Source organism: Trachemys scripta, chromosome 22 (genome assembly GCF_013100865.1).
Source record: "Trachemys scripta elegans isolate TJP31775 chromosome 22, CAS_Tse_1.0, whole genome shotgun sequence".
NCBI classification, from domain to species: Eukaryota; Metazoa; Chordata; order Testudines; family Emydidae; genus Trachemys; species Trachemys scripta.
In genome coordinates, this window is record NC_048319.1 from 15,977,505 (window position 1) to 16,004,628 (window position 27,124).

The 27,124-nt window shown below is 47.1% G+C and overlaps 1 protein-coding gene across 1 annotated transcript in view; it reads right to left on the reverse strand.

Annotated features, from left to right (window-relative positions):
- Nucleotides 1-20,555, reverse strand: part of LONP1 (lon peptidase 1, mitochondrial) — a gene marked incomplete in the record, with an annotated part of 47,747 nt that extends 27,192 nt beyond the window's left edge. The window contains 6 exon segments of the mRNA XM_034755542.1: nt 416-545; nt 1,382-1,443; nt 2,269-2,503; nt 3,589-3,708; nt 11,747-11,835; nt 20,115-20,555. Of these exon segments, the coding sequence (XP_034611433.1) occupies nt 416-545; nt 1,382-1,443; nt 2,269-2,503; nt 3,589-3,708; nt 11,747-11,835; nt 20,115-20,513 (1,035 nt within the window).
- Between the last annotated feature and the right edge of the window lie 6,569 nt (nt 20,556-27,124).

A 27,124-nucleotide genomic window follows, 5' to 3' on the forward strand; every position in this document is an offset into this window, starting at 1 on the left:
TTGTGGCACCTTAGAGACTAACAAATTTATTAGAGCATAAGCTTTCGTGGACTACAGCCCACTTCTTCGGATGCATATAGAATGGAACATATATTGAGGAGATATATATGTTCCATTCTATATGCATCCGAAGAAGTGGGCTGTAGTCCACGAAAGCTTATGCTCTAATAAATTTGTTAGTCTCTAAGGTGCCACAAGTACTCCTGTTCTTTTTGCGGATACAGACTAACATGGCTGCTACTCTGAAACACACACAGATTTAACTGTCCACTGAAATCAACCCATAACCAAATGCAGAGCTAATGTGTCCTCAGTGTAGAGGACACTAGAGAAGTCATGACAAGTAATGATGTATCTGCTATGAAAGAGGCAGCTATATGAGGTGATTCATCAGTTAAAAGTTTCTTCATCTTACATTGGTTTCTTCCAGGATATCCTGCAGCTCGTGCGACTCTGCCCCCGTTAACGCTGCACCCATGTCACTCAGATAGATTGGATTATCTACCACTCGTTGCCCTGCCTGCATCATCTGAAGCACAGACTCTCTGAAAAGTCAATTAGAAACAAGAATCAAAATGTCTAATAAAAAGTAAATGGTTTCTTTGATTTAATATTCTAAGAATACAGTACTCTCCCATTTTCCCACATGGCCTAGGGAGCAGATGAAACTTTTGGATAATGCTAATAATGTTCGACTAAACAGGCATGCTATTTTAACGCTTCAGATGCAACATAGGGCTACGTGGGGACACTATGGATTCAGATAACTAGGGTTTTCAGATAATTGGAATTATACCATATTAGAAATTCCTCAATACAGCCAACAAGATAGGTGAGACGAAACAGCAGTTCAGAGTGAAATAACGTCATTTTTCAGGCCAGTTCAACCAGCGCTCATGGGGTGACTAAAGTGAGGAATTATTGGCGGCTAACCCCAGCCTTAATGCAGGCAGGATCTATGGAAGTGTCCCCCCACCCCCAGCTCTGCAGCACCTCTGCATCTCAGGAATCCTAAACCTCGCTTGGCAGTTGTGGCAAGCTTTTGTTGTAACATGTCTTAGGCTAAGACTCATGTCAGGTGACGAAGCTACATTTGAACCCAGGTCACCAGTTAAGGTTAGTGTTTTTAGCCCATGCACTCATGAGCCTACCCTCCCAACCATTTACGTTTCATATCATCCCCTTTATTATCTTCTTGTTCATTAAATCTACTTCCATCCTGAAGCTAAATCCTCGGTGGAAAACTCTCCAGTTACTGCTGTCCTTTGGTTAGGCTACAGCATGCAGACATTTACTGAGTCTAGAAAGAATGGCTTCAAAGTACTGAACATGCCTGAGAACCGCTGAAAGCCAGAGATAGAACAGGACAGGGTAAACGTACCTGTAGAGAGGGTTCAAGGCAATGATGTCCCGGATTGTTTTGACAATTTCTGCAGTAAGCGCCTAACAAAACAAAACAACAGAGCCCACAAGTCCTGAGTGAAAATGCAAGCACAACATGGCTCCCTCCTCCCATGTCAGGGCCCAGAAATACCAATAAGATGGGCAGGAGTCCCTGCCGCATGTGTCCATTTAACTCTGGTTACTGTTAAGGAAGATTGCCCTCCTCCATTTCCCATCGTTCTGGGAGGGAGGTTGGGCAGGCCTGGAGACTGGGCTTTTGCATGGAGTAAACTAGCTTGGCAGTTGTGGCAAGCTTTTGTTGTAACATGTCTTAGGCTAAGACCCATGTCAGGTGACCAAGCTACATCTGAACCCAGGTCACCAGTTAAGGTTAGTGTTTTTAGCCCATAAGGTTAGTTAGTTGTGAGCCTACCCTCCTAGACATTTAAGTTTCATATCATGCCCTTTATCATCATCTTGTTCATTTAATCTACTTCCATTAAGTTTACACCCTCAGGTTGGCCCTTCAGACATCACCCTTGAAAGAAGTTATAATTATTCTTTAGCCAAGCTAGTTAAAATAACAGGATACAAGCTATTACATGGGATGCATGCACAGGAGAATCCATCCTTACAGTGATGTTAATTAGGGGCGGGGCATTCTGAGCAATAGAGCTGTTGCACTGAGAAGGGTCATTGTAATGGGATTAACATGCAGACACATATTAGGACTATGAGAAGCAGGCACCTTCCATGGGGTGAGATTAAATGAATGGACAGTGTAATAGACCTGTAAACAGCACATGCAGGACATCCCCAATAGCTCAGGAACAGATCTGGACACACTCACTTGCAGCACTAGGCTTGTGTGATTTCTTCACTTACTTTAACTTCTTCTGTGATCTGAAAATCTTCATGGACAACATTGTCCACTTCTACCATGAGCACTTCTTCTGGCGAGGCAGCCATAGGTTCTAGCACCAGCTCCACAGTTTGGTCCTTTGGTCCTTCCTCTTCTTCAGCCTCTCTCTTGGAGCGCTTCAGCTTCCTTCTTGCTTTCTGTTTGTTCTCAGACTCAGATTCCTCAGGCTCAAACTCTAGTTGCTTGTTTATACGAATTCTGAAGACCAAGAGAAGACAACTGTAGCCAGCACTGCAAGTTTAACATTGGTGTATGTGACTATCGTACTAGAATGGGGAGGGGCAGGGTTACTTGTAGTCTCTGGATTAAATATTATGCTTAGGTGTCACCCTTTCTAAAGGCTCCATCAGGAACACTGAGGGTTGATTTAGCATAACTAAGAATCAGGCAGCTGTGAACCCCCATGGGATTTGCAAACCAAATACTAAAAAGAATAAACTGAAGCATGAGAGAGATAAACTGGCTGCTGAATTAGCTCCTTTGTATTTCTGCCCTACATCAAAGTGGAATTAGATTTTAACATTTTGTTTTGAAGAATCAACCCCTTAAAGAAAACACATGCTTTATCTGTAAGCAAAACAACTGGATTTGAATCTGTGACCCTTAGCTCCCTCATCACATCCTGGTCTAAGTATAAGGATGGACACACTTAGACTGAACTCTTTTCATTTGAGGGACCATCTCTGCTATGTGTCTTTGCAGAGCTCAGCACAATGGAGCGGATGCCACCACAATGCAAATCAGTAAATAAGTCATTTTTAGATCTGAAAGACCCAAAGGCTTTTCCAATCCGGTTGTCTATCTTACTAAGCTCCTCTGAGCAGGAGCTTGTCTAGCATTTATCTCAAGTGCCACACATACTTATAGGACTAAAACAAGAACACCTGTTATACCAGTGGGATTATCCCCCTGGATTAGGCAGTCCATTACCCTTGCCAGAGGATATCACCCAGACTGTGCTTCCTCAGACACTAACCCGATCTGTTAGATCAGAAACTTCCAATCCCAGGAGTGGGAGATCTTCTGGAGAAGTGTACCCCCATTCTATCAGGAATAGAGTGGGGCAAAGTGCAGCACAGATTGTGAATACAAGTTTTCAGTTTTGAGCGAACACTTAGCTTACAATAGCAAGCTCCCCAAAGAAAGACCTCAGATGGCACCCCATGACCCTCTTCTCCTCATTACAAGTACAGTAACATATGTGCAGTGGTGAGAGCTGAAGGATGTGCCTGCCCTCCAAGAATGGCAGACACATGCGTGGGCTCTGTAGCAGATGCAGTTACCTTCGGTGCCCCATGACAATCATGCGCAGCTTGTCTCCAAGGTCCTGCATTTCATGGATCTGGACAAAAGTTCCTGTCTGGTAGATTTCATTCAGGTTTTCCACCACATCAGATTCACTGCTGATAAAATTTAAAGGTAAACATTACATAAACACGAGACAGACAAGATAGGTGAGGTAATATTTTTTTGGACCAACTTCTGTTGGTGGAAGGTACAAGCTCTCGAGCTACAAAGAGCTCTTCAGGTGTGGAGAAGGTAGCAGTGTGTCCGAGTTAAATACATGTTGGAACAGACAAGCTGAAGGGGTAATATGTTGGAAGAACTCACGTTAGATTGTTATGCATAAAGGGTTTGAGTGGGCAATTAAGGGTAACATGTTACAGTGTGGCATGTTACAAATAGCTGTAATGAGCCATAACCCCCTGTTAAATCCATAGCTTTTGGTTCTAGCAGAATTATGAATTTAGGTTCCCAGGCTCATCTTTTGAAGATGTTGCGCAGGTTTCCCTTGAGGACAAGTATTGAAAGATCAGATATGCGGTGATCGCTTTGTGAACAGCATTTGCCCAAAGGTGATACTGTGTTTTTGGCAACTCCCTCCCTGAACCCCAGCCCTTATGTATTCTGTTGTGGGGTTTTTTGTTTTTTGCGGGGGTGGGGTGGGGGGTGTCCTAAAGCATCAGAGATGGCCACATCTGGAGATGGGACACTGGGTGGGGTGGGCCAGGGCCTTGAGGTGGCACTGAGCATTCTCTCTCAGAGATGCTGGCTGGCTGGTTTGTGCTCACATGCTCAGGTCTAACTGCCCCAGATCAGATAGGCGGTTTTTCCACTTTCCTCTGAGGCATGGAGCACAGGCCACACTTGCTGGGATTATCTAGGTACATCTCACTTAAGCCCTGCCATTGCAGAGGCCTTGGGCACTGGGACACCTCAGTCCTGCCTACTCTTGGCTAGTGGCATATAACAGCTTAGTCTTCTATGGGACGTAACATTTGCATCTAATTTTGGATACAGGTTTAGTGTTCAGGTGCTGGTGGCCTGTGAAATACATGAGATCAGACTAGAGGATCCAGTAGTCCTTCCAGGCCTTAACCGCTACTGCTACCTTTACACTGGCGCACACACTTGTGTATTTACCCATTCATATGCTCACGCATGTATCTCCCTATGCTATGATGGACACAGGTAAAAGCTGTGACACTGCACCCCATATTCTTCATAGTGATATTATATGATTGTAGCAGAATTATTTTATGCAAGATAAGTTATGTGAGGTGTCATTATACAAGTTCTTTGCGAACACTATTATCCTATTTGTATGCATGTCTCATTTTTGTATCTGAAGTTATAAATACTGACTATGTATCTGTACTGCAAATATAGTTACACCTGGGTAACACCCACTAGTCAAGATGCTTTCAGTCTAGATAATGGGTGGAGAAGGGCCTATTCACAACAATGGGCCATTAGAAAGAACAATAGGGCCTTAGGAGATGCTTATCTCCCACCTGGTGAGCCTTCCTGAGAATGCTACAGACTCTACAAGGACATATGACCAGGCCACATGACTGGACTCTATTTTGGGGTACTATTTTTCCTACACACTGGTCTGGGAACTGGTTTTGGAACAAAGGGTTCCTGCCATATGTTAAAGCTATATAAGGCAGGGAGTGACATCATCTAGGCTTCTTCACTCCCTACACAAGAAGACTTCTGGAAACACCTGAGGAACAAAAACTGAACTGGGGGATTTCGAGCCTGTGTACAAAACACCTGGGGAGTCCAAGCTGCAAAGCAAGTGTAGCTTGTGCCTTAAGAATCTACACGTCTGCCTGTACCATCAGTTAGGGTGAGAATTTGCTAATTCATATCCAGTCTATTTAGTATATTAAGCTTAGTTTGCATTTTTTTGTGTATTTGCTAGGTAATCCGCTTTGATCTGCTTGCTATCACTTATAATCTATCTTTTGTAGTTAATAAACTTGTTTTTGTTTTAATCTAAACCAGCGAGCTTTGACTGGAGTGCTTGAGGAAAATCTCTGCTTGGTTACCACAAGTGTGCATTGTTCTCTTCACATTGAGGGAGAGGCGGACCAGGTATTAAACCCATATATGGGCCAGATTTAACCGGAGCAGGACAGTACTGCTCTGGGGTCCCAGGCTGGGAAGCTGGTGGTTAGAGAACCTGCATGAAACTGCAGCTGGGTGTCCCTACCTGGGTGAATGCTGATGAAATGCAAGCTGGAGGGCTTTGCAGCTTGTCACAGGCTGGTGGGCCAGGGCGCTCAGTGGCACCCCAGTTCCAAGTGACACCCCGGGGGGAACCTATCACACAAGCATACTTGCATCCACTCTGCCACCTTTTTGCTACATACCTTTAGCATTAGAATTTCAGGGGTGGTAACCCAGGGTTATGTGCATCACAAGAAGACCCTCCCTGCAGTGTGTCATTGGTCCTGTCCACTACTTTCACACATTTGTTGATGTCAGTGCCCACTCACCCTTTTCTCCTGGCCAACTTAGAAGACATGGAGCAAGTGACTGACAATGCATTTCTGCTCCTGCTCCTTTTTTCAGGACAAACATGTGCATTGCAGCATGCACCTGGCAAGAATCTTAGGTGAATGTACTTGGACCTCTCTCACACGCCAAAGATGGGTGACCGGGAAGGTGACTGATGCATTGTCACCCTGTGACACAAAGAAGCAAGAAACTGCCAGTGTCGTGACTGTATGACCATGGGTGGACTGCCGCCTCTGGACCAGAACCACCAGCAAAGTGTGGTAGGATCACATTGTCTTGAAAACTTGGGATCATGACCAGTGGCTGCAGAACTTTAGAATGAAGAAGCAGATGTTCATGGAGACCTGTGAGAGCTGGCCCCAATCCTACAGTGGCAGAACTCTCTGGTCCAGAGAACCATACTGATGCAGAAGCAAGTGCCAGCTTCCAGAGAGCAACAATCAATGCTGGACAGCTACCAGTCAATCACAAACCACTTCAGAGTGGGGAAAATCTACTGTCAGGCTTGTGGTAGTGCAGGTTTGGGCAGCTATCAACCCTCTCAAACCCATGGCCAGAAATTATAGCTGGGGTCCAGAGAACAGGGTTTCTGAACCATGTGGAGGCCATTAACTGCACTCAAATCCACAAACTTTGTCCACTGAAAGGAGCAAGTGAGAATGTCAGTTGAAAAGATTACTATTCAGGCATTCTTCAAGGCTTAAGTAGATCACCAAGGCAGGTTCGTGAACACTAATGTCAGACATAAAGGAGAGGTTCATGATGCCAAGGTGTTGAGGAGACTGGGATTGCACTTGAAGGGACTTTATTCCCCAGAAATGACATGGGTCTATATAGTGTCTCCATGCCCAGAGTTATTTGCGGGACCCTGCATACCGCTCCTACACTGGCTAATGAAACCCTACCCTAACCAATCCAGCTGAATTCAACTTCAAACTAAGCAGCTGCAGGATGATAGTGCACCTTTGGGTGGCTGAAGACTTGTTAGCTGTATCTACACAACCAATTGGATGCCAATGCCATCTGCATTATGTGGCCAGCTGTGTGCTTCATAACATTTCCGAGAATACAGGAGAGTACTTTAGGACAGAGTGTACAGGACAGAACTGGTGTGCAAAGCCTTTACAGACAGCATGATCCAGTGAATGTTCATGCTGGTGCTGGATCACAGCAGGAAGGGAAATCCAGGATGCAATTCATGCCTATATCTTGGAACAGCAGGCAGGCAGGCGAGTCACCTCAGCCAGGTCCCAAACTAAGCACCACACCCCATACACATGGGGTGTTAAAAAAAAAAAAAAAAAAAACCAACAGGGAACATTCCCATTCACTTGTTTCAATTAGCAGTTTAGTTCCCCTCCTGCTGATGGTCATTAGCTTGTCATTTAGATAATGACTTGTTATGGGTAGTTGAAGCAGGGCACCTCCACAGTTATAACATCTTCTGTTTTATGACTGTTCTGCCCAGTTAAATTGCATTCATAGTTTTTTCATTGTGTGTTAATGGTCACAACTGTTAGCCAGACCACACTTGGGGGGCGGATGACTCAATGCTTGTAGGACCCGGAGAATAGCTGAAGAAGGCGTTGGGAGGGGCTTTTACAACTGGCATCTGTGAGGTGTGCAGGGATAAGGGCACTTACAGGCTGTTAACTAATCAGTAACCCCATGGTTCAGAGTGGTCAGTTTTGGTGGGTGAGAGTTGAGGGGCCATTTTAGCACTGTTCTGTAAGCAGTGGCAGTTACTCCACTTTGCTTTTCCTGTTCTGTTTTGTCAAACCCATAGGAACTTTTACCCACTCTTTCCTCCTCCTTCCCCAGTTAATAAAGTTACGTTATTTCTGTGCACATTGCACTTTCCAACAGTCTCTGGCTTATTACATTATATTCTCATACCTGGACGGAGAGGAGGGGGTAAGTTTGGAGAGGACCTGGCAGTGTTTTGCCCTGGGGAGTTACGCAACTCAAGGTGCCAAATGGTAGGGCCCAAGCCAAAAGGGGGTGGAGGGAGACAAATTTTACGCTTTCATCACAGCCCGAATGAAGGGTCCACACATATATAAAGGAAAATAACATTTATTGAAACTAGTACATGTAGCATAACTCTGAACAGTTTTTCAAAAGAAACTATGAAAGACAGCAGAACGGATCAGACTCCCAAGAACATTAAACTTCAAAGCATATGATGTGGTGTCCTTGGCTTTGATCTCCCCACTCCCGCAGACAAGCGGGACAAATGGGGACAATTCCTGCACAGGGTTTGAGAGCCGACATATGCTGGCCTTCAGGCACAGTCTTGGGCTTACTGTTTGCTTCCTGCATGGTCACAGTACTCCCCCGGGAGGGGTTTTGGTGCAGCATGCTGTCCCTGAAGTCTTTCAGCCTCTCCCTTGTCATGGGAGGAGCTGTTTGGATCCTCTGCCTGAGCAACACCCTGGCCTGCAGGAGAAGTAGCAGCTGTAGGGGATGAGGAGGAAGTTGCTAATTCCTGGACCCTGGCAGTGGCTATTGCGGCAGGTGGAACCCAAATCCTTTCCACGCCACTTGTGCCAGGAACTGCAACAGGACATGCTCCTGGTCCCTTTGGGAAAGCTCCTGCTCCTTGTATTCCTGACTCTGGGGAAAAAAAAAAAAAAAAAAAAAAAGTGTTCCTCCTGCTCAACACCCTGTTCCTCCTTTTCCCTCAGTTAAGCTGCTCCTGGTTTCTTCTGTAGATGCCAATGAGCAGTGTCCTTCATCTGCCCCTACTGTCCCTGGGCTGCTGCTGCTCCTGCTCCTGGCCCCCAGGAGGAATAGGTTCACACTCCTCAGCAGAAGGACCTGCCAAGTCAATCAAAAGACCAGCATTCTATCATTTTCTTTCCTTTCGAAGTGTGTAAGAAATCCCCTCTACATAATACAACTTTGCTGTTGAAGGTCACAATATAGATACCGTTCAGCAATTCAGGAATGATTGTTTCATTACCCCAACTTTTACAGCCCCTGAGAAAGGAGCACCTGCTGAAAGCAGTAGGTGGCATGAAATGGTATTTTTTAAAAATTTACTGTCTTTAAATGTGTGATTAGGATTGTGGGTGCATTTATTTCAGGGGCAATGTTAACCATTACAATGTCTTCTTTCAAGGCTGGCCATCATTTGGATAAAACACGTTTGAGAGTAACCTGACTGAGAAAGGAGGTGCCTTTCCAGTCCCATGGTGGGGACCTAGCAATCTATGCCAGAGAGACGTTTGTGCTGCTTCTCATCTCTCTACATGTTGCTGAATGGAAGGGATGGTGAGCTAGAAAGGTGGGCCAAGCACATTTGCGCTGCCACTGAACCTTAAGAACCAGCTGGAGTTTCTGCTGCACCAGAAATGTGCAGATGTATGCTTATGGGACTGGAAGGCAATCTGAATGGAAACAGACTACATTCTAAGATAGCTGATGGAGCCTGTGTGGAGGGGGAGAAGAAAACCACTGCAAATGCCTAGCCACCACCAAGTGAGCCCCTGGGCCCCTTTGTTCAGCGAAGAGCAGAGACAGGAATGGGGGGAGAGGAGGGGAGAAAAATCACACAGCAACTGTACTTTGTTCCATGAACTTTCCAGCCAAGACCACAAGCCACTCTTCTCCCCACTGCAAAGGGACATAGTATTGTGTCTGTGCAGCCACCAGAGTGGAACCCCCATCTGCCCCCCTTCCTCCGGCTTGCGAAGCCTGGCTCCAAGCAGGGAGACCCCAGGCAGTAGGACAGATAACCGTTGTCCCATTCCTCGGAGAAGCAATGGTTCCCCTTCCTTCTCCTTCCTATACGTAACTCACCATCCCTGACACTAAACACCCCACTCCACCCCCGGTATGGCTCCTGTTTGGTGAGGGGCAGGGGGGATGTTACTGTAACAGAAGTTTGAGATCTTGAAAGACAAAACAGTTGCAACTGTGAAGAACCATTAATCTTGTACAAATGCCCTGTCCTCCACCTTGACCTTTCTATCCCCACCCTTGCTATCAGCCAGTTGGCTGATGAACTCTCAGACCCAGGGACAATACGATAGTTTGCTGATAATCTGTTCAATAACTTCTGCCATAAACTTTATGGTGATTCGTGGTAATTCAATAAAATGTTGAATGTCTTGGTCAGGGACCATTTGAGATGGGGAGGGGAGGGAGTAGCCTTCCAGTCCTGCATAGCCCCGGAGAAAGAGGGAGGGGATATTGGCAAGGTGGGTGGGATTTAACTTACCAGCCTTGGGTTCTGGTTCCTGGTGAGTCTTGGGGTCCTCCTCTGGCTCATCCAGAGGGGCTTGCTGAGCCGGTTCCTCAGGCAGAGGTGCAGGATAAATTGCTCCTCTTCCTCTGGGTCTACTGAGGCTGCCACCTCCACAATCTCCATTGCCTCCTTGCCCTGGGTTTAGATGCGGACACCCATGCACCTGTGTCCAGTTGACAGTGTACACGTGGCTGTCAGACAATGAGGCCCGTGGGGTTGAGAGTCACCTCAGGCTCTGTACTGGGGACCCTGGAAAGCCCTAGGTCCAACTCCTTGAAGACGGGGCATGTTGGAGAACTCCTTCCGGAGTGACCGCTGGAGTCTTTTGCCTTTCAGTTCCACAGCCTGATGTATTTTACCCGTTCCTGGCACTGAGCCAGCCTGGTGAATGCCCACCTACACCAGCCTCTCTGAATTTTCCTGGTAAAGATGGATGTTCTTGGTGCTGTGGGAGAAGTTGTGGACAGTGAATTCTGACCACGCAGTGATGAGTGGGTGTGCTCAGAGGACCACGTGGCAACTCTTGGAGCAGATTCCATGTTCGCTTATAGTGGTGAAAAGAGTTCCCACGGGGGGTGGGGGGGGAGAAAAACAAACAAACAAACCCACTATTCTGTAGTGGTCAGCACAGCTCACTGCTGGTGATAGAGGTGGGGGACCAGGACCTTTATAGATATGGGTAAGGGTCAAGCAGGAAAGGGTCAGTGCATTGTGGGAATGGGAATGGAGGTCTAGGATCCAGTACACACCCCTTACCCATACAAATTGACATGGGTACTGGGCTGTGCCACAGCTCATGGCGTGTTCATACTCATCATTGTAGTATTCTTGCCCCATGCACACCTCAAAATCGGTGTTTCTTTGGTTTAGATGAGGATGGCAGGGGGTTCTGGCACAACCATGCATATAAACCCCTGTCCAGTCACCACTGCGGACACAGCCTATGACATTCAGAATCTGCCTCAGAGATATTCAGTCTGGAAAATGTGATGAAGGAGCAACACACTGGGTCAACACTGACTCCTTCTCCCTATTGTCGGATACTAATTGTTTTGTTCATGCCATTGTGTATGTGGTCTCCACTCAAAGTTCTAATGAATACTTGGAACCTCTTACTTACTGTTGATCAGCGGTTTTAAGGCCTTTTCTACAGAAGGAAAAAGCCAAGACCCATAATTCTCTACCAGCAGTAGCAAGGGTGGAAGATGTAGCAGTGGTAAACAAAGGTAACAGACAAGGTTCAGCCCTATTTACCACTATGCTACATCTTCCACCATAGTGACCACTGAGAGAATTAAGGGACTCAGCTTTCCTAGTGCACTTCCAGCATAATCATCAACCTCATTAGTATATTTATAATAGAAAGAGATATCACTTACTTGTCATCTTTCTTCAAAAAGACACCAGCATAAGGCTGGGCAAGGCGAACTTTTCTCCTCAGCAGCTCCACTAGCTTCTTATTTTTCACCTAGGATAGCAATGAGTTTTAAGTAAAAATTCAGAGCAGGCTTCCCAGAAGCTTTCAGCTCCAGTCACACAGGAAGGATTGGCTTGTGATTACAGACCAGGTCTGAGTTAGGAAATCTAATCTGGGCTACCTTCCCAACTCTGGTACAGACCTCCTGGGACCTTCAGCAAGCCACTCCAGTCCTTTCTGACCCACCAAAGTCACACACAGAGCTGTGAAACATGGCTGTTGGGTAACACTGATAAACTATTTTTTCTTGCCTGTACTAACACCCTACACAAGCAAGAAAAGCATGTTAGAGAACCTTGGGAGGCTTCTAAACTAAAACATGGTTACAACATGGGTTCTGGTTTCCTGTAAAACAGGAAAGCAAGAGTAGGAATAAGTGGTCAATTTCCCCCATGGCTAAAGATGAGCAGTGAGTACTACATAGCTCCATACTAGGTCCAGGCTTGTTTAACATCTGTTGAAAAGCTGGAAAAGGGGATGAGCAGCAAGGTGGCAAAATTTGCAGATGACACAAAATTGTTGAAGTTAGAACATTGGAAAGACTTAACTAAGCTGGGTGACTGGGCAACACAATGGCAGATGAAATTCAGTAATGGCAAGTGCAAAGTAACACACTGAGCTTTCTTGGGGCCCAGTCCAAGGCTGTGGAACGAACTCCCTCAGAAACTACTGGCCATCACAAACCTCTCCCAGTGCACTTCTTTGACCTGCCTTCTCTAACAAATATATAGTAGCATGTACACATACAAATTTTAAAAATCAACATACTCCCTGCACACACTTGTCCCTCTGGGAAGAGGATGAGAACAAACATGTGACATGTTAGTTACATTGCTTAACACATTACTGAATGGTGCTCAAATACTACTACACTGATAAGCACAACAGAAAATACATCTTTGAGGCAAATTTGTTCAGTTGGCTATTTGGAACATATCTGCCCTTCCTAGACAGACATTGGGCACAGTGAGTACTGATGAGTATGGAGAACTACAGCAAGGGAGGGAATTTCTCAGTGTGTGTGTGTTAATTCAGATTTAAGCTAGATACAAACACTAAGGAAGTAGGAGAGAACATCTTAAATACTCATATTCCTTTTAATAAGTAAACATTAAAGTTTCCCTAGGCAGGTTATTATGATACCTGAACAAAGAATCTTTTTAAAAAAAGATTTCACTTTGCAGCTTTTGTCTTACATCATCTTGAAAAAGGCAAAGAGACTTCCTCTTCTTCCAATCCTCTTCCCCCCAGATGTGCAAGGCCTACTGCTCCAAGCAAATCCTCCTATTCCATTCCTTAATGGCTCCATGACCAGGACCAAACCAACACTAGTCATGAGAGCACTCCAAAAATTAAAACAGTGCATGCAAAAGTGTGTAACTTCTGTTTGCATTCTCTATACAGACAGTTTTAACATTCGCTGCAGAACAAGTGCTACTGAAAAACCAGTCACGACAAATCTCTCCCTATAGTGCCCCTGAATTTGAAGTGTTGTGTAAATGCTACAATGAGCAATAAACTCTTGGTTGATTTAATGCAGTCCCTGTTTTTGCCTTGATGCTGATATTTCTGTTAATCAACTCTTAGTATACTGTCCTGCTATTGATGCAGTGTAGGAAGTCTGTGGGACTATAGGGTTACAAAACCAACAAGAAAAATAAAAACCAGTCTTCAGAGAGCTTGAGTTTCAGAAAGATCAAGGCCAAAATCCCATCTTTGCCTGTAAATGACATTGAGCTGTTGAAGTGAAATATAGTCATGGAAAGGGAATCATCTTCAATCACCCTCCATGCTATTTCACTCCAAATTCGTTCAGAATGGCAAACGTAGAGTTTACAGCAGGTGTAGTCAATAGGCAGGCCAAATCCAGACCATCAGTCACTTTTCAATGGACTGAAGCAGAGCAGAAGCAGGCAAAAAGAATGTTGCACAGGCAACCTAAATATTGACATTTTTTAACTTTTAAGTACTTTAATTTGCAATGTAAATAGCTTTCTTCTACCAGTTATAATTAGGGCTCCATGTCTGTCAGAGGTTGCGGAATTCACAGATTCCATGACTCTCACTGACTTCTGTGGCAGGAGCAGCCGCAGCTTGGCAGCCCCCGACAGCAGTCCCATGGGTGGCCGGATCAGCGGCGGGGGGCTGGAACAGGTGCTGCTCGGCAGCCCCTGATGCTGCTGGCCCTGCCCCCCCCCACCCCAGGTTTCCCCCCAGAGCAGCGACAGCACTCCCCTGCCAGGGGCGGTGGCTTCCCCCACAACTGAGCAGCGGTGCTCCCCTCGGGTCCCGCTCCAGGAACGGCAGCTCCTCCCACTCCAGCTAAGATTTAGTCAGGGGTATTTATAGTACAAGTCATGGACAGGTCACGGACCGTGAATTTTTATTTATTGCCCATGACCTGTCCATGACTTATTAAAAATACCCATGTCTAAATTGTACCCTTAATTATGACACTTATGTTTAAAAAAAAAAAAGACTCCCCTCCCCCCCCCCAGCCTCATTAAGTGAAAAGACGGAACATGCCTTGGGAATTAAATCAACTCTGTGTAATGACTGATGTTTGTAGGATCTCAGTCTCATTTGCTCTAGAAGTTGAGAGGTTTATACTAGGGCTGTTCGTTAATTGGCATTAACTCATGTAATTAACTAAAAAAATAATCACGATAATTGCACTGTTAAATAATAGAATACCAATTGAAATTTATTAAATATTTCTGGATTTTTTCTACATTTTCAAATATATTGTACTCTGTGTTGTAATAGAGATCAAAAATATTAAGTGAGCACTGTACACTTTATTACAAATATTTGCACTGTAAACAAAAGAAAGTATTTCAATTCACCTCATACAAGTACTGTAGTGCAATATCTATCCTGAAAGTGCAATTTACAAATTAGATTTTTTTTTGTTACATAATAGCACTCCACGTAAAACTTTACAGCCTAGGAGTCCACTCAGTCTTACTTCTTATTCAGCCAATTGCTAAGACAAACAAGTTTGTTTACATTTACGGAAGATACGGCTGACTGGTTCTTATTTACAATGTCACCTGAAAGTGAGAACAGGCATTTGCATGGCACTGTTGTAGCCGGCATTGCAAGATATTTACGTGCCAGATATGCTAAACCTTCATATGGCCCTTCGTGCTTTGTCCACCATTCTAGAGGACACGATTCCATGCTGATGATGCTCGTTAAAAAAAAATAATGCGTTAATTAAATTTGTGACTGAACTCCTTGGGGGAGAACTGTTCTGTTTTATCCACATTCTGTCATATATTTCATATTATAGCAGTCTCGGATAATGACCCAGCACATGTTCATTTTAAGAACGCTTTCACAGCAGACTGACAAAATGCAAAGAAGGTACCAATGTGAGATTTCTAAGGATAGATACAGCACTCGACCCAAGGGTTAAGAATCTGAAGTGCCGTCCAAAATCTGAGAGGGATGAGGTGTGGCGCATGCTTTCAGAGGTCTTAAAAGAGCAACACCCCAATGCAGAAACTACAGAACCCAAACCACTAAAAGAGAAAAATCAACCTTCTGCTGGTGGCATCTGACTCAGATGATGAAAGTGAACATGCGTCAGTCTGCTCTGCTTTGGATCATTATCGAGCAGAACCTGTCATCAGCAAGAATATATGTCCTCTGGAATAGTGGTTGAAGCATGAAGGGACATATGAATCTGTAGCACATCTGGTACGTAAATATCTTGCAATGCTGGCTACAACAGTGCCATGCAAATGTCTGTTTACAATGTCACCTGAAAGTGAGAACAAGATCTGGGCAGCATTATCTCCTGCAAATTGTAACCAAACTTGTTTGTCTGAGGGATTGGCTGAAGTAGGACTGAGTGACCTTATAGGCTCTAAAATTTTAGATTATTTTATTTTTGAATGCAGTTTTTTTGTACATAATTCTACATTTGTAAGTTCAATTTTCATGATAAAGAGATTGCACTACAGTACTTGTATTAGGTGACTTGAAATATACCATTTCTTTTGTTTTTTACAGTGCAAATATTTGTAATAAAAATAAATATGGAGTACTGTACACTTTGTATTCTGTGTTGTAACTGAAATCGATATATTTGATAACATAGGAAACATAGGAAACATATATTTAAATAGTATTCTATTATTTTTAGTTGCGTGATCAATCGTGCAATTAGTTTTTTTTAAATCGCTTCACAGCCCTAGTTTATACAGAACAAAGCAAGGGACTGCATGAAGAGAAAGGATGGTCCAGCAGTTAAGCAGGTGAACGTCACACAAGAGAACTCAATTTTATCTCTGCCACTGCCACAGAGTTCCTATGTGATGTGTATAAGTCACTTAAGCCAAACTCTTCACTGGTCACTAACTGTGTTCTTCATTTTCTGGGTGCCCAACCTGCGATACCCGAGGCCTGATTTGCAGAAGCACCGAGCACTCACAATTGCAACCGAAGTCGTTTAGAGCTGTGGCTGCTCAGTGCCTCTGGCAGGAAGGCAGTGTGATCAGGAGGAATAAGCACACGGTTGGGAATCAGTAGGCCCCTATTCCAGATCTGTCACTGACATTGTGTGGCCTGAGGCATCTGTCGCAGGTCTCCCAGCTATAAAATGGGAATAGAATACTAATGTATCTCCAGTGCTAAGTAAGAGTATTTGTAAGGCACCCAGCTACTACGGTGATGAGCACCTTAGAAGAGACAACGAGGAAATGAATAATTACATTTTCAGAGTAAGGTTCGACTTGTGGTAGTAAATAGTTTGAAGCTACACATTGAATGTTGAGATGAGGACAGAAGGAATACTTAACAGATGCCTCATCCCCAAAGCATGATCCATCCAGTACACTGAATGAATGCGGTGGGAGAATATGGAATCTAGTATAGCATCATGTAATTAAAGGCTACCATTAATGCATGTATAGAGGCTTATTAGATTTTGATTTTTTTTTTTTTTAATAATTTTGAGGAATGTTAGACAAATAGAAAAAAAGTCTTAAAAAATTATGTCAATATTCACCGCTACACAAAATTATGGGTTAAGTGTTTAAAATGTTTATATATACACATTTTCACAGCTGTGGGAAATTACGGAGGAATCAGAATCAGGGAGTCAGAAAATTTGATAGTAGACATTGAGCTTTTTAACCATTAAAACACAAACTGTCATGATGTGTTAAAATATACAAAGTAAATATCCTTAAGTCAAACTAGTAAGTTCTCAAGCAGCAATTTTATTGCTTTTTCTATCTGTAAATTTCTATCATCATCTTCCATGGAATTAGTTTCTCATAGATTTGAGTGTGTGTATGGTGAAATAGACATTTACCAACACTTAATAAAAATCTAATCCTTCCAAGCTTATCTATATATGGGGGGCAGAATGAATGTTGCACAAGAAACCCGAATTTTGGCATTTCCTAATATTTGAGTGTTGGACTTTGAAACCCAAACATATATTATTTATGAACATAATTATAGATTCATAGATTATAGGACTGGAAGGGACCTCGAGAGGTCGAGTCCAGTCCCCTGACCGCATGGCAGGACCAAATACTGTCTAGACCATCCCTGATAGACATTTATCTAACCTACTCTTAAATATCTCCAGAGACGGAGATTCCACAACCTCCCTAGGCAATTTGTTCCAGTGTTTAACCACCCTGACAGTTAGGAACTTTTTCCTAATGTCCAACCTAGACCTCCCTTGCTGCACTTTAAACCCATTGTTTCTGGTTCTATCCTTAGAGGCTAAGGTGAACAAGTTCTCTCCCTCCTCCTTATGACACCCTTTTAGATACCTGAAAACTGCTATCATGTCCCCTCTCAGTCTTCTCTTTTCCAAACTAAACAAACCCAATTCTTTCAGCCTTCCTTCATAGGTCATGTTCTCAAGACCTTTAATCATTCTTGTTGCTCTTCTTTGGACCCTTTCCAATTTCTCCACATCTTTTTTAAAATGCGGCGCCCAGAACTGGACACAATACTCCAGCTGAGGCCTAACCAGAGCAGAGTAGAGCCGAAGAATGACTTCTCGTGTCTTGCTCGCAACACACCTGTTAATACATCCCAGAATCATGTTTGCTTTTTTTGCAACAGCATCACACTGTTGACTCATATTTAGCTTGTGGTCCACTATAACCCCTAGATCCCTTTCTGCCGTACTCCTTCCTAGACAGTCTCTTCCCATTCTGTATGTGTGAAATTGATTTTTCCTTCCTAAGTGGAGCACTTTGCATTTGTCTTTGTTAAACTTCATCCTGTTTAACTCAGACCATTTCTCCAATTTGTCCAGATCATTTTGAATTATGACCCTGTCCTCCAAAGTAGTTGCAATCCCTCCCAGTTTGGTATCATCCGCAAACTTAATAAGCGTACTTTCTATGCCAATATCTAAGTCGTTGATGAAGATATTGAACAGAGCCGGTCCCAAAACAGACCCCTGCGGTACCCCACTCGTTACGCCGTTACGTCTCTGAGTACGGTTATCCAGCCAGTTATGCACCCACCTTATAGTAGCCCCATCTAAATTGTATTTGCCTAGTTTATTGATGAGAATATCATGCGAGACCGTATCAAATGCCTTACTAATGATATGATAAATAACCATACAGGAATTAAAAGTTACATTGCTCTGACTTTTGATATTTTCACTCTAAGATCAGCATCAATAAAACTGTCATAACAGCACTACTAGGTGTTAAGAATAAATATTTACATGTTCCAAATGCTTAATATCCACAAAAATAAAGTCCATCCATCCTCCTGACTCAAACAGCATATTCAGTTTCAGATTTAAATGTGCTGTTAAATAGTGCAAATTGTGTGATAAGGGTTCCAAACCATACAGCTGCACAAAAAAGTAGGACATATTCCGAAGTGAACATGCCCAGGCATATAACTAGAAAGGTCACTATCAAGGTCAGCATGCCCCAAAATGTGACACTCTCTCTCGGGGGTTTCTTTGGTGTTTTGACTGAAAGATGCAACCATAAAAAGTAAGTAATAAACTATGGAAATGAGACTAATCACTACCACTTTAAGGACATCAGGAATACATCATGTTCACATACATTTATCTGAACATGTGCACCCAAGGCTGAATCAAGGACACAAACACTATGGTAATAAAAACACTGACATTCAAGGGCAACCTAAAATTTACTTGGTAAATCTAGCTGCAGTGCAATCTCCAACTGTCACAAGTTGGTTTTACATAGTGGTAAACAAGATGAACAGCTGGAACTGGGAAGAGATAAAATAAACTCTAACTATGCAAGCCCTCTGCATCTGGGTCCAATAGGCTAAGCAAAGCTCTCTCTGGACTCCTGATTTTGTGCCCTGCCTAGTCACATGGCCCTTGCATACCCCTCTCCTTCCTATCTACCAAGACAAAGGTGATGTCAGTAGAACAATTGGCCTCCAGTAGTAATAATACTTTAACCTTCTTTTGACTATAGCTCTGCCACAGACTTGCTAACAGAACCCAAGAATCCTGGCTCCCTGTCCCTACTAACATGTCCAATCTTGGGCTTGTCTACAGACAAAAGTTGTTCTGCTTTAACTATATATGGGATAGCAAATAAGCTATGCCAGCCCCTATGATGACCCATTACCCCAGTATAACCACAAACATACTAGGGGTTGTACCAGTATAAGAATCACACATCTAACTGACAGTTACTCTACTACAAAATCTGTGCATAGATCAGGGCGCAGCATCGACTACAATAGGTGGGCTCCCAGAAAGGCAAGCTCATCTTCTGCATGACTGGGATGCAGCAAGGGTTGGGTTTTAATATTACTTTGCCAGTCAACATCCCGCTATTCTAGGCTGGTAGAGAGCTCCTCTCCCGCAGTATGGGTCCAGACGCTTTAGCTCAGGTTGCAGGGGCATAGGCTTCAGGGCCAGACAGTCTCTGTCTCCCCAGAGCTGGCAGGATGCAAAGTGGGAGGGTCTGTGCCCCCGCAGCACGACCCCTTTACCTCGATGCATTAGGCAAAGAGAGGAGCTAGGGCCGCCCAGCAGGAAGGGGGTGTCCGTGTCTCCGCCGGGAAAGAGGAGCAGTGCCCAGCCCTGGGAAAGGAGACAGGGTCGCGACTACTGTGATGACATGGAGAACGGGGCTGCAGATGGGGAGCTCCCGGGCAGGGCACACGGGTGGCGTCCCAGCCCAAGGCACGGAGTGGGCGCCCTGCGGGAGAAGCGGGTAGGAAGAAGGGATGTGGCGGCGGTCGGCCCGGAGGGGGAAAGCGGAGGCTGGCCCCGTTACCTCGAGGATCTTGATGAAGCGCGGGAAGACGGGGTTGCGCGTCACGGCGATGAGCGGCACGTTGGGGAAGCGCTCAGGGATGAGCAGCGGGGTCAGCGCCGTCATGGCCGGGGGGGCCCCCGCGGGATCGGCTCCGCCGCCCCCCCCATCCTCGGCTCCGCCGCTCTCGAGCCCGTCCCCACCGCCGAGGCTGCCCGGGCCACGCAGGTGCCGCCGGGGGCCGCCGCTGAGCCCGGCGAGGGGAGATGGGGCCGGAGCCCGCTGAGCCCACAGCGCCCACGGGGAGGCGGAGGAGCAAGCCGCGTACACCCGCCGATGAGCAGGGCCGAGCGGGGCGAGGCCCCCGGGCAGCCCCGGCCGCCAGCAGCGCCACAGCCGCAGGTAGCGGGCCGCTGCCATTCCGCCGGCGTGCGCTCCCTGCGACAGCTCAGCCCCGCCCTGCGCGCGGTCGCACACATATGACGAATGCACGCATCTCCCACTGGGCTTCGCCGCGCGTGCGCAGAAATGCCAACTCAAGGGACGGCCCCAATGCGCAGCAAGCGCAGAGAAGTAGGCGGCGTGCGCGTGTGGTGCGATGGGCCCGTCCCCATCACGTGATCCGTCCCTGTCGTCTTTGGCGACGAGACGCATGGGCGTCAGTTCCCGGCGTGCTCCAGGCCTCCCCCCAACAGCTTTGGCCACGCCTAAGTCTGGCCCCACCCCGATAAGGCCACAAGCCCCGCCCACCCCACAGAATACCAGGGTTGGAAGGGACCTCAGGAGGGATCTAGTCCCACCCCCTGCTCAACGCAGGGCCAACCCCAGCTAAATCTAGGGTGACCAGATGTCCTGATTTTATAGGGACAGTCCTGCTATTTGGGGCTGTTTCTTATATAGGCTCCTATTACCCCCCACCCTCTTCCTGATTTTTCACACTTGCTATCTTCCAGCTAAATCACCCCAGCCAGGGCTTTGTCAAGCCGGGCCTTAAAAACCTCTAAGGGTGGAAATTCCACCACCTCCCTAGGTAACCCATTCCAGTGCTTCACCACCCTCCTAGTGAAATAGTGTTTCCTAATATCCAACCTAGACCTCCCCCACTGCAACCTGAGACCATTGCTCCTTGTTCTGTCATCTGCCACCACTGAGAACAGTCTAAATCCATCCTCTACGGCATAGGCACCGACTCTGGGGGTGCTCCGGGCCTGGAGCACCCATGGGGAAAAATTACTGGGTGCTCTGCACCCACCTGCATCCAAGCTCCCCACCTCACCCCGCTCCGCCTTCTCCCCTGAGCACGCCATGTCCCCGGTCTTCCGCCTACCTCCCAGTGCTTGCCGCTGCCAAACAGCTGTAGCTCTTAGGGTTAGGGAGAGAGGGGGAGGAGCGGGAACGTGGCGCGCTCAGGGGAGGAGGCAGGGCCGGGGTGGCGATTTGGGGAAGGAGTTGGAATAGGGGCGAGTTGGGGCGGGGACATTGGGGAAGGGGTTGGATTGGGGGTGGGGGTGGAGTCGGGTCAGGGGCAGGGGGGCGTCGAGCACCCTCCGGCACCAGTAGAAGTCAGGGCCTATGCTCTATGGAACTATGAAGCTCTATGAAGGCTGCTATCAAATCCCCCCTCACTCTTCTCTTCTGCAGACTAAATAATCGAGTTCCCTCAGCCTCTCCTCGTAAGTTATATGCTCCAGCCCCCTAATCATTTTTGTTGCCCTCCGCTGGACTCTCTCCAATTTGTCCACATCCCTTGTGTAGTGGGGGGCCCAAAACTGAACACAACACTCCAAATGTGACCTCACCAGTGCCAAATAGCACCCTGAGGTCCTGCTCTATCCAGGCTCACCTTCAGGGCCCCCCGAGGAAACCAGTTCTGACCTGCCCAGCAACCCCATAGGGCCCTCAGGCCCTGCTTTGCCACACACCCCCCATAGTGCCCTCAGGCACCTCCCAGCCCCACTCCCATAGTACCCTGAGGCCCTGCCCTGCTGAAACCCCCCATAGTACCCTCAGGCCCCTCCCAGACTTACCCCTATGGTGCTCTCAGGCCCTGCCTGACCCAGTTTTGCAATACTAACACTTACTCAAAAAGAACATGGAAATCAACGTAAGTGATCACAGGAGGAATGCTACGCTGCACTACCAATGTTGTTTGGCAGTGAAACAGAAGGCACTGGTTGCACGTGTGTCCACTGTACCTGCATCCTCTCTCTCATTCAGCAGCTTCCCATCTCTGTATTTGGTGCAGCCCAGTCTTCCTCTCTAAGGTGTGTGTGTGTGTGTGGGGGGGGTGTTGAACTGGGATGGGAAAGATGATGGGGGTTGGAGATGGCATGGGGATGAGCCACAATCCTGACATACACCTAAAGATAGATCACAGTCCCAACCTGCAGCCTCTTGCTTTTGAAGATGCACCACAGACTGGACTTCCAAGTCTCCTAGTATTAGCCCCCCCAGTCACTGCTCAGAAACTTCGTTCATACAGGGTTGAGTTTGCATGGCAGTGCCTCATGCCCTTCCAGAGTGTCACATGCACATATTTAAACCTCTACAAATAGGAAATAAAGAGGTAAGGTAAAACAAACTGGAAATCGGGAACTCCAGATCCAAGGTACACACTTTCTTTGTACCACAACCTGAACTGTGGCCCTGGAGCTATCAATTGCCTCTAAATATGGTTCAGTGAGAGCTGCTGCAAAATGAGCAAACATGAAGAATGACTAACATCACCTCTGTGCACTCCAGCTGCCTGTACTGTGATAGGGTAGCTCTGTTGACTGGTGTGTGGCTTACTTATGGCAGGTTGTCCCACCTCACACTGTGATATGAGAAGAGGAGAAAAAGGATTAGGAGGCCCTCATTTCTGCACTGACCTATGTGAGTTGGGTAAGCAGAGAAGCAGAATGGCCTTTTCTTGCCAGGGGATTTGTAGCAGGCTGGCAGCAGACATGACAGTGCAAGGGATGTCCCAATGGGAATCCTTAGAGCAGTGATCTCCAACCTTTTTACGCTCAAGATCACTTTTTGAATTTAAGGGCAACCCAGGATCTATCCTGCCTCTTCCCCAAGGCCCCTCCCCTTCCCTACAACCCTGCCCCACTCTCTCCATCCGCACACTCCATCACTTGCTCTCCTCCACCCTCACTCACTTTCACCGGGCTGGGGTAGAGGGTTGGGGTTCGGGAGGGGGTGCAGGCTCTGGGAGGGGGCTCCAGGCTGTGGCAGAGTGTTGGGGTGCAGGAGAGGGTACAGGATGCTGGCTCTGGGAGGGGGGTCAGGGCTGGGGCAGGGGGTTGGGGTGCAGGAGGAGGTATGGGGTGCTGGCTCTGGGAGGGGTGTCAGGGCTGGGGTTGAGGTGCAGAAGGGGGTTGGGGTGCAGGAGGGGATATGGGGTGCTGGCTCTGGGAGGGGGCTCAGGGCTGGGGTGCAGGAGGGGGTTTGGGGTGCTGGCTCCAGGAGGGGTATCAGGGCTGGGGTTGAGGTACAGGAGGGGATATCGGGTGCTGGCTCAGGGAAGGGGCTCAGTGCTGGGGTTTTGGTTGCGGCCTCTCACCGGACAGCACTTACCTCTAAGGTAGGCTCCCTGCCTACCCTGACCCCACGCCACTCCTGGAAGGGGACAACTGGCCCCTGGGGGTGGGGTGGACGTCATGTGGCTCCGCGTGCTTCCCCTCTCTACAAGCACTGCCCCTGCAGCTCCCATTGGCCACAGCTCCCCGTTCCTGGCCAATGGGAGCTGCAAGGGCGGTGCTTGCAGGCAGGAGCAGCATGCAGTGGGAAACCCCTTCCCCCTCCCCCCCCCCCCGGGCTGCGCTGGCTGCTTTTGGGAGCGGCATGTGGGTGGGGCAGGCAGGGAGCTTGTCTTAGCAGCAGCCCCACTGTGCCACCAGAGATCGTGATCAACCAGTTGGTGACCATTGCCTTAGAGCAACAGACAAGGGGTGGTAACATCTGGTCGGTAGGAGGTGGAGTATGCAGAGTAGTTGAAGTTGCTGGGTATAGGCGGGAGCAGCCAGCTGGTGTTCAGGAAGCCTGCCCTAAATGAAACTTTTGCCTTTGTGAGGACACAGTCTCTTCCTGTCCCCATGTTCTGTGTCTGCAGTATGCCATCTCAGCAGAAGGAAAGAGTGGCACAAAGTCTATCCGGGGCAGGGGCGGTGAGTTGTATGGGCCCATGATGCCTGGGCTCCAGCAATATTCTGGGCCTGGGGGTCTGGTTTCACCAATATTCGGGGCCAGGTCTCTCCCCCGGCCCCACCTGCCGCCCCCGCATGCCTCCCCCGAGCGTCCCTGCTGCGCTCTGCTCTGCCAGCTCCCAGCATCAACTGCCGCCGCAGGGTCCTAGCCCAACCACTAGTGCCAGGGCAGGCTGACCCAGGCTGACCCTGACTCTGCCCTTCTCCCTCGGACAGATGGATCCTTCCCTTTTGCGGCGGTATCCTCTGTGACGGTGTACCCCTAAGGCTTCATAGGTATATGCTTATGAATGTATATATGATATAACTGAAAAATGTTTTATGCTACATATGCCATGTAACATATCTCTGTAAAGGTTATGATTTACTGAATCTATTCATCCTATTTGTATGCATGTATCATTTTTGTATTCGAAGTTATGAATGTTGGCTGGGCACTGGCTTGATTTTTAAGTAGCCTTAGTAAAGCATTTGGTCAGCTTCTTGAGAAAGGAATGTGCAAATTAAGTGCCCCATCAAGAAGCACTTAAGGGACAATGGATCTTGGGAGGCTCCAATCCACATAAGAAGTCTACATGAGGACTGTGGCAGGGCAGGGGTAAACTCCTGGAATGTCCTGCTAAAATGCTGGCTACGCCCTGCTTTCTGGTAGGGAAGCCAGGTGCACGGGCCCAGGCAGCCAGCAGAGAGCCCAGCTGCAAGCCCTAACAAGGGCCAGCTCACAGCAATGACGAGCTAAGTAGAGACAACTGGGCTGAGGAAGGGGAGGGATATAAAAGCCCTGGAGAAAGCTCAGTCAGCAGGCTAGCCTGGGAGGGGATAGGAGGCTGATATCGCTGTTTCCTCACCAAAGGCAAGGTGCCTCACAGGTCAGGAGACCCTTGGAAGGCTCTGACTGGGGAGCTGTTGCACTGTAAATAAAGACACAAGAGTGAAGCACTGAAGAAGGTGGGAGGACTCTCTATTTAACCAGCCAACCTAGGGCACTGGCTTGAGAGGGCGGAGACCTGGTGCAGACCTTGTGAAAAAGACATTCAAGGGAGCAGGTAAACAATGGCTGCTGCCTGTAAAAACTGAGTCATGTATGGACATGGGACTTGCCCATGTGACTCCAAAATTCCATCTTGGAGCTGCGTATCAGGGAGTAGCCATGTTAGTCTGTATCCACAAAAACAACAAAGAGTCTGGTGGCACCTTAAAGACTAATAGATTTATTTGGGCATAAGTTTTTGTGGGTATAAACATCACTTCTTCAGATGCATCTGAAGAAGTGAGATTTTTTTTACCCATGAAAGCTTATGCCCAAATAAATCTATTAGTCTTTAAGGTGCATCTTGGAGCTGGACTTTACATAGGGGAAAGGGTGGGGGGGTCTCCACCCAGAAGAGAGAGTCTACTTAAATCCCTGGGAGACCCCTCTGTTTTGTCTTCATTTGGCTCAAGGATACCTGAAAGAAACTGGAACAAAGGACATTAAGGGTGTGAGTGATTGCTGGACCTAGACTAGAAGGAGACTAGCCTGTAAAAGGAAGCTTACTGGGACTGGTGAGGTTTTATCTGTGTTCAGTTTTCTGAGACAGATGGGCATGTTCTATTTTATTTTACTTGGTAATTCACTTTGTTCTGTCTGCTACTACTTGAATCTGCTTAAATCCTACTTTCTGTATTTAATAAAATCACTTTTTACATACTTATTAACCCAGAGTATGTATTAATATCGGTGGGGTGGGGAGACAGCTGTGCCTATCCCTCTATCAGTGTTATAGCAGGGGAACAATTTGGGTTTAAGCCTTAGACAGGGTAAAATAGATTTGTTTGGGGTTTAGACCCTATTGGGAGTTGGGCATCTGAGTGTTAAAGACAGGAACACTTCTGTAAGTTGCTGTCAGTTAAATCTGTAGCTTTGGGGCACATGGTTCAGGGCCTGGGTCTGTGTTGGAGCAGACTGGAGTGTCTGGCTCAACAAGACAGGGTGCTGGATTCCTAGGCTGTCAGGGAAAGCAGGGGCAGAAGTAGTCTTGGCATGTCAGTTGTCTGTTCCCAAGGGGGTTTCTGTGATCCAACCTGTCACACCCTCCACCAACACAGGGTCCCCCCCACCTGCAGTCACTGTTCCTGCCCCACTCTGGGCAAGGGGCAGCCCCATCCCCCACCCCCAGTGAGGCTACAGTGAGGGGCGGCAGAAGCAGGGGAGGAGGTGCACACATGATGGCAGCCCCCCCTGCACCCACCACAAGGGAGGCAAAGGGGCTTCCTGGACCTGAGAGGGGTCCTAAGAGCACATGCAGTGACAGTGGTGTGAGGTGAGTGTGCTGCTGGGGAAGGGGGGGGGGGCTGAACAGAGGGGAATAATCACTTCCCTCGATCTGCTGGAAATGCTCCTACTAATACAATATGCCGTTGGCCTTCTTGGCAACAAGGGCACGCTGGTGACTCATATCCAGCTTCTCATCCACTGTAATCCCCAGGTCCTTTTCTGCAGAACTGCTGCTTCGCCATTTGGTCGCTATCCTGTAGCGGTGCATGGGATTCTTCCTTCCTAAGTGCAGGGCTCTGCACTTGTCCTTGTTGAACCTCATCAGATTTTTTTGGCCTAATCCTCCAATTTGTCTAGGTCACTCTGGACCCTATCCCTACCCTTCAGTGTATCTACCTCTCCCCCCAGCTTAGTGTCATCTGCAAACTTGCTGAGGGTGCAATCCATCCCATCATCCAGATCATTAATGAAGATGTTGAATAAAACCAGCCCCAAGACTGACTGCCTGGGGCACTCCACTTGATACTGGCTGCCAACTAGACATAGACCCGTTGATCACTATCTGTTGAGCCCGACAATCT